This window comes from Brienomyrus brachyistius, unplaced genomic scaffold (genome assembly GCF_023856365.1).
Source record: "Brienomyrus brachyistius isolate T26 unplaced genomic scaffold, BBRACH_0.4 scaffold62, whole genome shotgun sequence".
In the NCBI taxonomy this organism is placed as follows: domain Eukaryota; kingdom Metazoa; phylum Chordata; class Actinopteri; order Osteoglossiformes; family Mormyridae; genus Brienomyrus; species Brienomyrus brachyistius.
Window position 1 is genome coordinate 1081206 of NW_026042337.1, and position 16393 is coordinate 1097598.

Genomic DNA, 16393 nt, shown 5'->3' on the forward strand with positions numbered 1-16393 from the left:
GAGCAGTGGAAATGTGTTCTGTGGAGTGACGAATCACACTTCTCTGACTGCATTGTGCCAACTAAAGTTTGGTGGAGGAGGGATAATGGTATGGGGCTGTTTTTCAGGGGTTGGGTTAGAGTTCCTAGTTCTAGTGATGGGAACTCTTAATGCTTCAGCATACCGAGATATTTTGGACAATTCTTTGCTTCCAACTATGTGGGAGCAATTTGAGGACAGGCCTGTTCCAGCATGACTGTGCCCAGTACACAAAGTCCATAAAGACATGCTTGGGTCAGAAGCATGGAAGAACTTAAATGGCCCACACAGACCATGACCTCCACCCCACTGCTCCTCTTTGGGATGATCTAGAACAGAGATTGCAAGCCTGGTCTTTAGGTCCAACATCAGTGCCCGACCACAGAAATGGTTCCTGTAGGTGTAATGACCAGGTGCTGCAATACTTTTGTCCATATAGTGTACATACACTGGGCAGAAGTTATGAAAACACCCTGTATAGGACGGCAGGGCAACTGCATTTTATTTAATACAGTGTATATATATATAAGGTTCGAGTCCCCACCATGGCTCCATGTGTGTGGAGTTCGCTGATTCTCCCCATGTCATCATGGGGTTTCCTGCTACAGTCTATGTGAATTGGAGTCAGCAAATTGCCTGTAGGTGTGCATGTGTGAGTGACTGGTGTGTGAGTGACTGGTGTGTGAGTGAATGGTGTGTGAGTGACTGGTGTGTGAGTGACTGGTGTGTGAGTGTGCCCTGTGATAGGTTGGCGGCCCATCCTGGGTCAGTCCTTGCCTTTAGCCTGTAGCCTTTCTGATAGGTATATATATATAGTACCTTGGAGAAAGATGTTACTCCTGCCCAACCCAGGTAATCATGCCTGAAAACACCGGGTAAAAATGAAAAAAATCAGCAACACCTCAAAGCACTCTTAATTAATGTATTAATTAAACTGAAACGAAATGTTAGTTACATGCTGATTCCATGTTCGTTCATCATTAATCAAACATATCGGTTCATGTATTTCATGCAGTTACTGTATTTGTTCAGGATTTGTACTTGAGTAGTCATTGAATTACTAGGTTACTTGTGGCCCCTCGAGTAAAGTGTTACTATTAAATTTTATGCAATAGATTTTATTCTATTTGACCTGAAATACCAACTTAATAGCAGTAAAATGTCATCTGTGACATATTGCTCGCATTCAGTCTGTATAATATAAGCATCTTCCCATTTCTGTTTTCATCCCGCTTCAGGTGACATATCTCCGTGCTTTGACTAAAAGCCGACATGGTTGCGTCAGTTTAGCATCTGGACGAGTAACGAGGGAATGGAGGTTCTGACCTTGAGATCGGAAAGCGCTTCATCCTGATGCAGGACAGCGAGAGGGCCCCGGCTGGACAGGTCGGCAGCCTGTGTTGGCTGTGGGAGATTGTCAGACCCTGGGTCCGGTGCTTGTGACATTTGCCTCCATCTCTTGCCCAAGGGAAGAAACAAACGGAATCAGGAAATTTGCAGAAAATCTGCAAAACACGTGACACTATATGTTTGAGTGTAACTTGGCAGGAGTTACAATTTAAGTGAACATCAATTTGTTTCAATGCATTTCTATATGCTACTCCTAACCAGTAAATAGATTTTATACATAGCCGTCTGCTAAATTAATGGAAGCAAACGTATCATTATTCTACCCGTGATTTCTCCTGATAATCATTAATCACCCTCGAATTTTTTTCCGGTTACCTTCAGTACCAAATGAGCTGCGTATTTATCTAGGTCTGGCTCGTTTTCCGTTCGCAAACTTAATTACAAGTGAAACGATTAAAAATGTTGTTTACAGGGCTAGACTAAGCCTATCGTAAGACCAGGATAACTACACTTCAGTTAAATTAAAACTAAAAATAATAACTGCACTAAAAATCCTTAAGACTGAACATAGTTGGTAGAATTATCCGTCTACCACTATTTTCCTGTGAATGGCCTGCTCGTTATCAGTGACAATTGGGATGTTCCGGATATTATTCAGAACGGTTTGATCTGTGATTACCATTCATAACTGTGCACTTTACACGTAGACGGTTATTTTCACGATTAATCATTAAAGATTTTTTAAATAAAAGTTTCCCAAATATGGGCCCCTTCCGATACGAAGCCAGTCCAGTCACTTCAGATTAGAAATGAAAAGACTCGATCTTACTTTCCCCGCCACAAATGGGAAATTCCATTAAATCTGCGTTAACATGCAACGTTAATTTGGTGGTGAATTGGTTTTTCTGCTTAGAAAAAAATTGTATTTTCTGTCATTTTTATTCTAGGCACCGTTAATAAATATTCAATACTTTGATGTCTTTTGAACTAAATTTCCAGTTTATCCATGATGTTTATTCATAAACTCAAGAATTCCATTAGCCAAGATATTCCAGCAATCCCGTTTATTTTAAGCGTAGTCATCTTTAAAATCACTCCCTAATACGATCGCACCCATCGCACGAAATGTGACCAGTATAATAATAATCCACATCAAGTTGGCTGTTGCGAACCTGAAACCCAGGAAGGTGAAGAGGCTTTGCTGTATAGAAACAACGCCCTCAGTGGGCGAGTGCATGCAACCCCCATCTCACGGTGGAGCCGAGGGTCTTTACAGCTGTTATATTGCTTTGTGCCAACAGATGATGGTTAATATTGCATCAGCTTTGCAATTTCACCGATCGACCGAAGGAGCAGATGCACTCATCGCAGCGGCGTTAGTAAATAACCCTCGGCGCCTGACAAAGGGAGAGAAGGCGGTGAACTTGTAGACACTTAAAACGTCATCTGCAATAGTATCCCCCCTCCCCTCACTGTATATCTCTCCGCGACCCAGAGACGGGGAGCAGAAAGTGAAGGAGACGCTGTGGCCGGTACTGTAACTACGAAACATCTGAAATCTGATGCAGATTCTTTGGTGTTTAATTCCTGCGATTTCACGGTTTTCTAAAACCTCGCCTTTCTGCCTCTTGGAATTGCAACAGAACGTTTTTCCTCTTTTGTCTCCAGCCCTCCTTCCCATTTTTTTCCAGGTTTCTAAGGCCGGACGATTATTTCTTGCGCGGAGACACTTTTGTGGAGGAGAGTAGGGTACTTGCAGTTTCTCCCTCTTCGCCGGAGATCGCCCCGGGCATCGGTGCGATTTACTTGATGGGCTCACGCCTATGCGACTGGGCAGGACCTCCAGAGTAACCGGACACGGGGACTTCCTCTGAGTTTTAATAAAGTTGATCGGAAAGGGCAGCGTCAGACAAAAGCATCGACAACATCAGAAAGGACATCGTCGTGGAAAGGGTGAATTATAATCAGATGTTTAAAGTTGACAGGGCGCACATTACATGTTGAATCTGCGGTAGTATATAGTGCGCATAACATGTATTTATGATTTGGCGTCGATCGTATGTTTTGTATGAGTATGTGAACGTTACATATTTCATTGCAGGATTTTTTCACCGTAAACCCCGTCTGACTTGTTATGCACAGAGACATCAGAGCTGACGGCTGCATTCCTTTCGTTGTCCGTCACGCAGGCGATCGCCGGCCAGTTGCGGATGCGCTCTTCTGGAGCGGTTTCTTCTTAGGCGTTTACATGCGATGGCCGCGTCTGGGGGACCGAAGGCACCGAAGAGCGATAAGTTGGACGAGGCGCAGGCGCTGGCCAGGAACTGCGCCGGCAGACCAGACTTTCTGCCGTGCGACGGGCTGTCTATCTGCGCCACGCACAGCCACGGAAAGTGCTTCAAGCTGCACTGGTGCTGCCACTTGGGTTGGTGCCACTGTAAGTGCGCTCCATCCTACCGCCGTTCCGCTGCCCGAGCTGCTCCTGATCTCGGATCTGTAAGAAACACGCGTTATCATAAGACATTCCAATGTAACCCGTCTTTCGGGATTGTTAAACGCTTTAGCTTGGCGGTTTTCATAAAACATCGGGGCGTCAAACTAACTGAATTGCATGCACATATTAAGGGGACACTGCCTTTACACTGTATGTATATTACTTATAAATATAAACGTATATCTTAAGAAGTTCTACCATCAACAACGAAACAGCAACAATAACAATTATTATAATAATAGATAAAGGAACAACATCGCTACACATCACCACGAGAGAGGATAATAATTTACAGAAGCATTACTAAAACGTGCATAGCTAAATCCGGGTTTTATTGGTTATTTTTGTTGGAAAGTGAGCTCAGGTTATGAACAGATCGGTGGTTTATTTTGTTTGTGTTGTGTCCGCTTATTAAGTTATGTATGTATGCATTATAGACTAATGATATGGTACATGGGCTAAGTGCAAAATACCACGGTAAATTCCCATGTGTCTGGACTTTACTGGCGTCGGGTTCTCTTCCCGTAAAAGCAGAAGTGGTCGGCATTGCATGGGAGGTGGGGGTGCATCATTTCAGGCCCTGACATCTTCTTCTTTTCCAAAACACAACTCTAGTAACTTACTAACGATGTTAGATATGGCGATGGCCGCTAAATCCTGTGCCTGAAAATGCCTGAAATTTCTCTGAAAAATAGTTTATTCGACTCAGTTTAATTACCCAATATTCACGCCATTCTTTCCCGCTTATTGTAATACTGACTTCTAATAAATATTTCGTCTATCTAATAATTAAATATCATTTATCGTGCATACTGTATTTCTAAGTAATTTCCGACGATCTGGGGAAATCGAGCAAATCTGAATCCGCTTTGATCAGACTACTTATCAGAGTATTCTACGCGCCATTTACTTTTGCTACTAGACTAGCTGTCTAGCACAGAAGGAAAAACGAGCATTTATTATACCTGCGAATGAGTGGTTCTTCTTCACGTTCTGTTTCACGTATTTATCAACCTCTACAGTATTTGTTGATAACCCTGGTACAGGCTTGCCCTAGTGTTTTTGACAGTGTATGATTTTGGATGTAGTACTTAATCCCCCTGTGGACCACTAGAGGGCGTATGTTTTTTTCCCCCTTCTCATTCTTTATTATACATGCCATTAGCCCTGCTGACATGAGCTGTGAGCTGTGTGTCTGTGACATCTATGAGCAGCATTTCAGTGTCGGGGAAGCTGATGCTTTTTGCAGACTGACATGCCGATCACATAAGGGTCTGTAACTGATATGCCCAGTCATTCCCTGCATAAGAGACCTTAAACAAGAAGCAGGACTCAGTTCAGGGTCAGCTGTCTATTTTTCTGCCTGAGTGTCCAGTCTCATGTGGTATGTGTCCTGTAAAGGGGGAGGGGTGAAACAGAGAGGTCTGTAATATATACATCACACCTGGCTTTATAAACAAGAACCGCAAAGGTCTGCCTAGAACAGATTTAGGAATGTCGGCAGGAATTTGCCCCGCTGTGCTTCAGCATTCTGATGGGGGCTTGACACCGACTTCAGTCGTCTTCGCTGAAGCTGAATTTTGAAGGCGTATTAATGGGCTGGTTTTAAGCATCAGCTCGGATGCAAAAGTGGGAGACTGTCCCTTTGTAGAACATGAGTCTTTAGTCATGTGTCGCTCCTGAGGAGATGGCGAAGGTGTGCATGACTCTCGGGTCTTTGCAGCATGGTGGTTACGGCGCCGACTTTCGCTTCAAATCCGGGGAACGCGCTTGATTTCAGGTTCACCTGCTGCCTGATGCAAGCTGAAACTATTGCTGATTACTGAGCAGAACATCATTAGAGGATAATATCATTTTCTATAATCTTAAGCATTTTATTTTGTTGTAGATTTAAGAATGATATTAAGGTTGAGTGACTCAAGGGTTCGCGGCAGACGGTGGATCTTCTCTACTGATTCGAACCCACAGCATTTTTGGCCATGCTAAGCTACATGCGCGCCTGCTCCTGTCCAGCTGTCCTTCACATCGCATTGATCTATCAGGTCTGGCTTCCTCATCTCGTCTCTGGACTCTGCAATGCAAAATCCATAGTCACTACAGCGGCTTGTGCTGTGGTCACATGATCACCAAGGGATTGGGGGGGGGGGGGTTGGTGTTTTGCAAGACAAGGCATGAAAGCGTGATTATGCAACTTGGGAAGCATCATTTAAAACAAGGAAGCTGGAGGCTCAGGGACAGCACTCAGAATTAATCAGATATAGCCTCCTGACATGAAAGTGCGTATTCGATGGCCCTGGTGCTGTGAGATGGATATTGCCGGCTTTGCACAAAACTTCGTATTTGGTCTCTCAAACCGGAGGTATCTGTGACTGTTAGGGATGAAATATTCTGTGCCATGTAGGAAGCATATAAACATGGGTGGAATCACAGTGGATTAGACAGTCGCTGTCACGCCGTGTCACGCGGACCGAATGGTGTGAAGGCCGCCGGACGCAACTGTCACGCCTGATTGGATCGCCGTGGTGACGGCCGAAAAGGTCAGATGCGCGTTATCGTCGGGCGCTTCCCCGAGGGGGGCCTGGAACTTTTTATTTCTGCGTCAGACCATCTTTTGACCCCTGTGGTAAATCTGACGGCACGTGACTGCGCGTGTGGCGATCACGGAGGACCGGTGGTTAAGTCGACCGCAGTTAGAGTTCCGTGGACTGGTGATTTCCGTGCAGATGCAGACAAAGCTTTGACTTCCACTGGAAAAGGGCCGGATATGCAGCCTCCCACAATGAGAGCACATCAAGCTTAATCTTAGCCTCCCGCGCTAAACCAGTCGGGCCTTGCAGCACTCGGTGTGATTACTCTGTCGATCCAGTATGCTGCCCCCCCCCCCTCCCCCGCCACGCGCAGGTTTGACGCGGCTCAGCCGACGTCGGGCTTTCGGAACGGCAGCTCACATAAAGCACAGCCTCGGTCTGACGAGACCGACTCGGCTGAGATTTGGCTGATATTCATGTGCTAATGCTCTGGGCGACGACGTAAAAATCCTCTTTGCAGCTTCACATGACGCTGTCTGCCAGGCAGCGGAGAAGCTGTATAACCTTGACTGTCTGTATAATCTTGGGGATTTTCAGTCGAAGTATTAAAGTTTTATGATCAATCGCTGCTGGTGTATTTATAGGGTTTCACTGAGTTCCGAAATGAAATCGCGGTCAGCTTAGATTACTCTGTGGCAAAGTGGTCGATTCTGTGTTATTACTGCCGGATGATTGTTGGGGAAACTCTGACAATGACCATCATAAAATTATGCACCGTCACTCCCTGCCGTTCAGGGGCCGGTTACTGATGCAGGGATGGGGTCCCCTTCTGAACACAAGGGGTCATCGGTGGAATTCACTCCACTGCCAGATCTGCTGTTTTCTGGGAGCAGGAGCTGAGCACTTTCAGTGAAAATCTCATTGCCCACGTCTGGCTCATTCACAAGGCTGTCCCCTCACTCACCTTCACCCCTACCCTGACCTCACCCCTTCCATCTTTATGGGGGGAGGGGTGGACTTCCTGGTCTAGAACTTATTGACTCATTCAACACCGTGCAGAGCGAGAGAGTGACAGCAGGCTTTATAAAATTTACAGTGTCTAATAATATGGTGAGGTAGACTATGTGAATCCTGGGCCAACGGTCACCAGTAGGACATGCCGGGCTGGGAATGATGGGTAATGTTGCCCTCACCCGTGGAAATGTTCCACTCTAGAAGATAATTAATACACTCAGCATGACATATGCAAATCAGGGGCACAAGGCTAATTATGCTGTTATTTATTCTGTCTCAAGCGTCTGCATGTTGACATCAGTGGGGAGCGTTTCTTCATGCCCGGAATGAGGTCCCTTCCCACTGAATGTGTGTTGGAAATGGTTTGGACACAAGCCATTTGGATATTGACAAACCTTCCTGTTTTTTTTTCTTCGCTTGTTTACCTTGGATTGTAAATACATTCGCCTTCTCGCTGCAAAAAGGAATTGGCTAAGCTCCGCTGGAAGACACTCAGTTTGCATCAGATGCAGGAAAAGGGAGGGAATTCTGTTCAAATCTTTCAAAGGGGGACAGGAAATGCTCTGGTGAATTAGTCAATGCAGTCAGGAATTTGATTCGATTTGCATATGTGTGTATTTTTGTGCATCTCACTTCCTCAGACTAGTGTTAATTTGGAGTAGTGCTAACTTCATGTGCCAGGCTCCTGAAGTCAGCTGATGCATTGTGGGATATGAATTATTAAATTGGCATTGAGCTCACTTAGACTGGCCCAAGAACCTTAGGAACTCACAGTAGCTGGAAGCTACTGTTAGGGTGTCCCACTGGGCCGACGGGCCTTTCTTCTGGTCTAGGTGTGGAACCACCATGAGGCCAAAGTCTGTCCTGAGCTTTGACAGATTGGCATCAGTAAACCACTCTTGCATCGACATTTAAATACAAGCATGGTTAGAGGGGATGGATGTGGAGCAGTGAAATTTGCGTGTGCTGTCGCTTTAAGTACGAATGTGTTTATGTCCGACCGTCAGATGTGTAATGGTTTTGTGATTTTAGTCTCTCGTTTCCATCGGCATTTCGGTGAAGACGTTTCACAGCGGTGGGTTTCGCAGTTCATGCCCTGGCGAAGTCGCAGCCCTGCATATAATCCCACAGTGCCCCTTGCACGCCAATCCTGTCCCGGACCGAGACGGAATGAACGGATTGGAAAGTCGTAATTCACCAAAGAGCACCGTCTGTGTTAATCAACTGCAAACAATGTGGTTTTACATCCCAGCAAAGCCGATCCCTCAGGCTTCTGCCAGGCAGCCAGTGCGCTTGTGAAAGATTCTCAGTAGATTCTCATCAAGTAGAAATATCTTTGTTTTCCAATTAATCTGGATAGGATTTGAACAGCCTTCAATTTAATGGGCTAAAAGCATCTGAATTCTGTGCTTTTCTGAGACATGTCTGCGAGGTTGTCAAGGGGCCATGAGGCTGTGTGCAATGCACACTAACAAAAGCTGCCATGTTTGCTTTCTGGGAGCACTGGAGCGATGCCATCTTTAAATCATAAGGGGTGGGGGGACGATTAGAGGCCAGCAGTGTGGATTAGACTGCAGCTGTGTTCTGGAGGTGAGGGAGGGGGGTGATGACTATCACCTGGCTGTGAAGTCGCGCCTGTTTTGTTCAGGGTCCCTGAGGAGTGTAGGGAGCAGGGAGGAATTGAAATTGAAAAAAAACGGGAGATTTATTTAGTGCCCTCGTGCGCAGCTGGTGAGAGAGACGAGCCAGAGCTGCTCGTTACAGATAATTAGCTGTGTTTAATGCCACCGGCAATATGCCGTGTTTGGTGACAGACTCGTCCTGTGGCATCGGTGGGTGTCCACCTGTTTATGAGGCTCACAGTTTCTTTTGGTCGCCGATAAGTACGTGAAGAGGGGAGGGAGCTGCAGCGTGGCACCTCCTGCTGAAGGGTGAGGTGCGTGTTACCTCCCCTCAGATGGGCTAATTTGCAGAGGCGAGATGGTCATGGACATGGATGTTCACGAGCAAGGCCTATATCTCCTCAAGGCCCCAGAATGCACCTGGCCCTGTCTCGGCCCAATGAATAGCCATGCCTGGCTCATTCTTTATTTGTCCTTCTCTGCAGTCAACTGGCTGCTTCAGCAGGTACTGCCCGAAACGTGTGGCATGAGGGGTCAGATCTTAGCATGTACCAATTCACAAGGAAATGTTCTCGAAAGCAATCCACAGCTTTATTTTTTTTATTTCAGGGACTAGCTAAGATATACGTCACTCATATGGTACAACAGCCGTACGTCTTATGAGAATTAAAGCCATGACCTTCAGACATTGACTTGGCGTTGACTCTAGAGATGTGTGTGGCCCTGAACGAAGACTTGTGTTCTGTTTTCTCCTCACGGGTGGCAGGAATTGGTGGCCCAATTGGTGCTCATTTCGGGGAACATGCAGCTTCTCGTTAAGTAATTAAATGGAGAAATAGCAGGTAATGATTCCTAATGGCAGAGCGGAGGGTTCTCAGGCTCTTTGCCAAATCTCCCATGATGCTTTCGGCTATGGACTTTTATTTATAAGCTGTCATTGGGCAGCAATCAGACCACTAGGCTATCATTGGGTAGAACTCAGATGGCTAAGCTATCATTTGATAGCGATCAGACTGTTGTGGAATCATCGGGAAAAACTCTAACATCTAAGCTGTCAGTCGGTAAAGTACAGATGTTTGCAACATGATGTTGCAACAGCTACAGGACGTTTGGATTCGTATAAACAAAACAAGCCCTGAATTTGTGTTCTCACCTTATGGTGCTTGGAATCACTATAATATGTTGAAAATCAGATTCCATTATCACTGGCTTTTACTGCTACAACTTGACAAGTTGGCTGGATCAACAAGGAAAAGCCTTTTTGCCAAAGCACAGGGGTCCATAATTTCATTTTTGAAAGAATTTGAGTTGCGCTGCTTCCATTGACTGAATGAGCACATCGTACCTTGGAGAAGGTCACTGTATTCTGAGTGGCTGCTGGAAGCCGGTGCAGTTATCCCTGAGATGGTCTCTCATCCAGCCCCGTGTTCAGTGTCTCCCAGCAATAGCTGTCCCTGAGATGGTCTCTCATCCAGCCCCGTGTTCAGTGTCTCCCAGTAATAGCTATCCCTGAGATGGTCTCTCATCCAGCCCCGCGTTCAGTGTCTCCCAGCAATAGCTGTCCCTGAGATGGTCTCTCATCCAGCCCCGTTTTCAGTGTCTCCCAGCAATAGCTGTCCCTGAGATGGTCTCTCATCCAGCCCCGTGTTCAGTGTCTCCCAGTAATAGCTATCCCTGAGATGGTCTCTCATCCAGCCCCGCGTTCAGTGTCTCCCAGCAATAGCTATCCCTGAGATGGTCTCTCATCCAATCCCGCGTTCAGTATCTCCCAGCAATAGCTGTCCCTGAGATGGTCTCTCATCCAGCCCCGCGTTCAGTGTCTCCCAGCAATAGCTGTCCCTGAGATGGTCTCTCATCCAGCCCCGTGTTCAGTGTCTCCCAGCAATAGCTGTCCCTGAGATGGTCTCTCATCCAGCCCCGTGTTCAGTGTCTCCCAGTAATAGCTATCCCTGAGATGGTCTCTCATCCAGCCCCGCGTTCAGTGTCTCCCAGCAATAGCTATCCCTGAGATGGTCTCTCATCCAATCCCGCGTTCAGTATCTCCCAGCAATAGCTGTCCCTGAGATGGTCTCTCATCCAGCTCTGCGTTAAGTGTCTCCCAGTAATAGCTATCCCTGAGATGGTCTCTCATCCAGCCCCGCGTTCAGTGTCTCCCAGTAATACCTATCCCTGAGATGGTCTCTAATCCAGCCCCGCGTTCAGTGTCTCCCAGCAATAGCTATCCCTGAGATGGTCTCTCATCCAGCTCTGCGTTAAGTGTCTCCCAGTAATAGCTATCCCTGAGATGGTCTCTCATCCAGCCCCGCGTTCAGTATCTCCCAGCAATAGCTGTCCCTGAGATGGTCTTTTTTCCAAGCTAAATCACAAAGTGACACACCCACAAACCCACTGACACCTACCCAAATAACTGCCACAACTGCAAAATCTAAAATCTTAAAAATCCACTTCCTTTGAATACTCTTTTCGCAACTGTTTGTGAAAATAATAATGGAGAACTTTAATTTTAATGCTTTCATAACATGAATGCTTTATTTTTAAACATTAAATAAGTAGTCGGAAATAATCATGCGTAACAAATTTTAAGAAGTAAGTAACACATTTTAAGAAGTCTTTGCAGGATTTAATTGCTGGAATTAATTTAATTGTTATTCCGAGGATAACCATTTTAAAAGCACCATGACCTGGCTCAGCTTAAGTGCTTAGATGATGGATGTATGGATGGACTATTCCGGAAGTATTTCATGAAGAGGAATACCATTCAGATCTTGGGATATCTGCTGTGTCAGTCTTTTGGCATTTGCTTGCCAAATAGGGCATGCGGTCTTTGTGCGAGTTATGTGTTCTGTTTTAATTATTAGAAGTCGTTTGTGACAAGGGCATCACCGTGGTTACTGGATCATTTAAAAAAATGGTGCCACTGTACGGCAGGGCTTTTTGCCGACGAGCTGCCCGGCGACCGTGTCCATTTGCCTTAACCTTGCAGGATTGCGAAGGGCTGTTTATAAATACATTTATATTTGAAATTCAGGCACTAATGAGATGCACATGCAGCTGCACGACGGCAATTATCACAGTCCTTCCGGCCGCGCTGAGCTAATTGGCTGAGGCACAGAGACTCGCGCTTATTTGACGGCCACTGGCTTTGCTGCACCGCCGGATTCACCGTCTCCCTGCTGCCGCGATGGCCCCTTCTGGGCTGTCAAAGTCTGACTGTCATCAGCCGCCCAGTGACGCTGCTTGCAGGACGTTTCACGGTGCGTGTGCGCGTGATTCATGTGGATTTGTTAAATAAGGAAAGGGATAGGAAACAGAAAATGACCTGGGGTTTATGTCCTGAGGAACCCTGGGAAGATTGGCACCTTCATTCATGTCACCTAATAGTTGGGGGTCATGAGTCAGAGCCCTGGAGCCTTTTCTGGGCAGCACAGGGCGAAGGCAGGGGCCGTACCAGCAGAGGATGCCAGTCCAGGGCACGCACTAATTTAGAGACACCAGTTAACTTATCTGTGAATTGTTGGCCAAAACCCATTTGATATGGACAGTACACACAAGCCCCATGCAGAGAGCAGGGGTAGGATGAGGAGGCAGTATTACCCAGACAGCCCCGGTGCCACCCAGTCGAAAAGTTTGTTCTGAGTTAATTTTCTGCTTCAGAAAACTAAACAGAAATGGACCCATTGGCACTGTAAGATATTTTTGGGTTTTTGCCCGCGACCCTGTTCTGGAAAAGCGACTGGAAGATTATTTACGGGTTTAAAAATCAGGTGGGGAGGGTTTTGGCAAAGCCGGTGCCAAATAAGCTTTTATTGACTAACGCCGGCTCCTGTTCTCACTCGGAGAGGCAGCTGTTCCGGCAGCCCTCCGCGTCTGCGAGGGCCAGATGATGAAGGGTCAGCATCCCTTCCTGATGGCCAGCTGTGCCCCCCCCCACCACGGAGTCCAGGCAAAGGAAAAACGCAGCCAAGCTCATGTCCAGCAGCCATCTTTCGTGTTCTGTAAGGACTGTGTCACCACGCTGCCACAACATGCCACTCCATTACACACAAATAGTTGTAATTCAACTAGCGATGTAGTTTTTAGGAATTGTTCTTTTCCCCACAGGGGAGAATGTGGAAAAGACAGGTGGCTCAAATTTGAAATATGGTAAATCCGACCTCCTGTAGATCTCCCTTAAAGACTGCAGAGTGAATGAACCAATTAGACCACAAAGCAGTCAAACCAGGCCAGTCTAAGTTCATTCTGGAAACATAAGCAGCCCCACTAACCCTTGCAGTCTTGTGTCAAATTTTCATGGCGTCCCGCTTTGCCCCGTCCACATCCCGTCCTTTTCTGGTTGTGACATTAGAATAAGGAAAGGCTCTTAAAATCTGGACCTTCATTCCAAATCCAGGCCTTGTTTTCAGTTCTCCCAAATAGTTAGTTTAATAATTCCTGATTCTGATTGGCCACAGAGGCTTCACACCCGGCTCACAGGTAAAGGGAGGCTGTAAAATCAGCAGGGCTTGGTCCCTGAGGACCGTGACTTGAATAACCCTGCGGTAAACGGTCAACAACTGTGTTTCAGTTTCCAAAGCAAAGATGAATGTACATCCGCTTCCAAAAACATGGGAATTACTGCATCAGTGTTGGGGCTGGCAGGTACGTCAGGGATTCCTGGAAAATCCCAGAGATGTTGGGTTAATGGGCACCGAGCCCAAACGTTTCTCGTCACGTTCCGTCGATTCTGCATTTTTGGGGAGGCGTCCAGATGCATGGCTGCAGGGCTGAAATCCTGATGCCTGAACAAAGGAATGTTTGTAAAGAGAAACATACAGTATAGTATTATACTGTGTTTTATCATTATTGTGTAGCATGCAGCCTGAATTCTGCATGGTAAATTCTCTCTACCCCTACAGGTAAATATGTGTACCAGCCTATGACCAGCGTGTGCCAGCTGCCCAGTACGGTGGTGCCCCCGACTCCCGCTGACTACACTGACACCATCAGTCTCTCCGCCTCGCTGGCTGAGCGCTTCCTCAGGACGGCTCCCTGCTTCCGCGCCCCTCCTTGCCCCGAGTCACCCAAGTATTGCATCATTGCTGACCTCTTCATCGACGACTATGTGGTCAAACGCATCAACGGCAAGATGTGTTATGTGCAGCGCCCCCCGCCTCCGACGCCGGCCCCTCCCCCGCCACAGGAGCCCCCCCAGCAACCCCCCGAGCCAGCCGATAGAGATCCCAAGCTCGCCCCTGGTGAGGAGGTCAGCGGGCCCAAAATGGACCACTGCTCTTCCCCTTCCAGCTCCGAGGACTCCGGCATCAATGCGCTCGGCCTGCACTACATGGAGTCGTGTGACGACGACACAGAAGAGGAGGAGGAAGAGGAGCGAGATGAGCTGAGCACTGATGGAGACTCCTATCCCGGCAGCCTGTGGGACCAAGACGAGTGCACTCTGCTGTCTCCATCCAAGTCCATGGTGGAGATCATCGAAAAGATCGAAACAACTGTGTGACAGACTCCGCCCCTTCTCCCCAAAATTCAGTCACGGTCCGTCTCCCCCTGACTCATATCTGACGGTGGTTTCGCTTTCCATTTATTGGAACCAATGGTTTTGGGACTGAGACGGCAGACTCTGAGCACAAATAATTATTACAAGTTGGCATTGAAGCAGCACCTCTTGGCTTTGGTAGACTGTCCCTCTACCCTCTGTATTACATAATAACGCCTCATGGCATCCACCCGAGGGTTTCACTGTGTCCCCTGGACCCTCCACCCAAAGTCCCCAGCATGGTTTTCCGACAGAGACCCTGTAGCATGGTCTCATATCCCCAGCAGTGGTCGGGCTTTATGCTCGACAGAGAGCGCCCTCATGCACGCATGCACACTCGCGCATGCATGCGCACTCGGGCCCAGCATATGGCCCGTGAGCGCCTCAGTAGCCTGCCTTCAGTATATGGTACGCCAGCTGGGAGCTCTTTGGATGAAGCGAGAAAATGGAAGCGCGTGACGTCCACATCCCAGAAAAAGAGTCACATCGAAATTCATTAGGGTGTGCCCTGCACATCATTCCTGCTTTACTTACAATTATCTTGGCAAAATTAGATTTTAATGATGAACAAAAGAATTCCTTTTTTTTTGACAATCAAAGAATAATGAAGCCTAAGAACAGCCCCCCCTTGCAGGTCAATCTCAACACTGGCTAGATCAATTCCCAGTGCGCAGCGTAAGCGCAGGCACAAGGCCGGCGGGCATGCCTTCCTGTTTAAGCACACTCTATACCTGTGGTGCAGGCACCGTGCTGTCTTTTCAGCTTGAGGGCTGTGTAGTTCTTCCACACCTTGTGGCCATTACCGGATCCTAGCCGGAACATCTGCGGCCTCTTTGAAAAGACTGAGTCATTCGGAGAAGGAGGCTGCCGAAAGGATCCCAGTGAGGCTCGTAGGCAAGCGCTCTGTTTACGCCAGCGCTGCCCATCGAGGCAGCCAAGCGTCTCTCCTTACTGTTTTAGCACAAAACCCTCACATCCACAAGCACAGAACTTGCACCTCGGTCTCCAGAGTTCTAGAAAGCTTCAGGGCTGTTCTGGAATGGCCAATCTCCAGGAACACCGAGAACTCCGACCGCAGGAGACGGGGAACACCTTCAGCTCAATCTCCTCGTCCTGCTTGGTGGGGCAAAGAGGAGGACAACATTTTCCAGGATTATATAAAGAAATACAAAGCTAACAGACGCACACATGACATCACATCTCAACGTTGGTTTTACAAAAGCCAGTTTTCTTATGACCCTTATTGTTCGTACTCTTATTTTCTTATAAAGAAATATATTACAGAAGTTCACTGTCTGGTGTACGTGTGTGAAAATGTTCTGCGGCTTCCATCATGAAAACACCGGCTGGCTGTCTGCTGGCGTCTAAATGAACCTTTTAGTCTACACATCCTATATGATACCTTGCTAATTCATTTTCAATGTACGACTCTGCCTTCCCACCAAATTAATTATCTGCCGTTATAATAAGACTAATGACCGCTCCCATTAAACTGTTGTAACATCACGTTTTATGCCAAATTGCATTGTAGCGCTATGGCGAAGTACCCATTCTGCCAAGGTGAAATTCCCTTAATCTGTGATACATCGAATCAGGTAAATAAAATATCTTTGTACGGTGGTTGCAGAATGAAGGTAATACACTCGAAATGGCAATGCCGTGTGTCTGGCAGTAACGTTTGGGGGGGGAGGGGGGGTGAGGTGGGGATAGTCACTCACACATTGGTGAGATGTCCAACATGACCCCAGCTGTGGTCCTCGATTACGGCAGAAAGAGCAACCAGGCTAAATCAAGTCCCACCTTTACACGGTTTGTTGCTGAATTTGTTGCTGAGGTG

General features: G+C 47.1%; 1 protein-coding gene across 2 annotated transcripts; it reads left to right on the forward strand.

Moving 5' to 3' along the window:
• The first annotated feature begins 2594 nt into the window (after positions 1-2594).
• Positions 2595-16176, forward strand: LOC125725173 (UPF0524 protein C3orf70 homolog A-like). 2 transcript variants are annotated; one of them, XM_049001881.1, is made up of 4 exons: positions 2595-2900; positions 3060-3321; positions 3558-3805; positions 13922-16176. In XM_049001881.1, exons 3-4 carry the CDS (start codon positions 3622-3624, stop codon positions 14518-14520), a joined length of 783 nt encoding a protein of 260 aa, XP_048857838.1. In that variant the 5' UTR covers positions 2595-2900; positions 3060-3321; positions 3558-3621; the 3' UTR covers positions 14521-16176. The 2 variants fall into 2 exon arrangements, with proteins under 2 accessions (XP_048857838.1, XP_048857837.1); XM_049001880.1 differs by having other exon boundaries at positions 2595-3321.
• Positions 16177-16393: the final 217 nt, after the last annotated feature.

What these genes read in the sequence shown, in the direction of transcription:
- LOC125725173 (XM_049001880.1), top strand. Translation starts at nt 3,622, where the DNA reads ATGGCCGCGTCTGGGGGACCGAAGGCACCGAAGAGCGATAAGTTGGAC. An exon ending in CCACTTGGGTTGGTGCCACT is followed by an intron (nt 3,806 to 13,921) that starts GTAAGTGCGCTC and finishes CTACCCCTACAG; the next exon opens with GTAAATATGTGTACCAGCCT.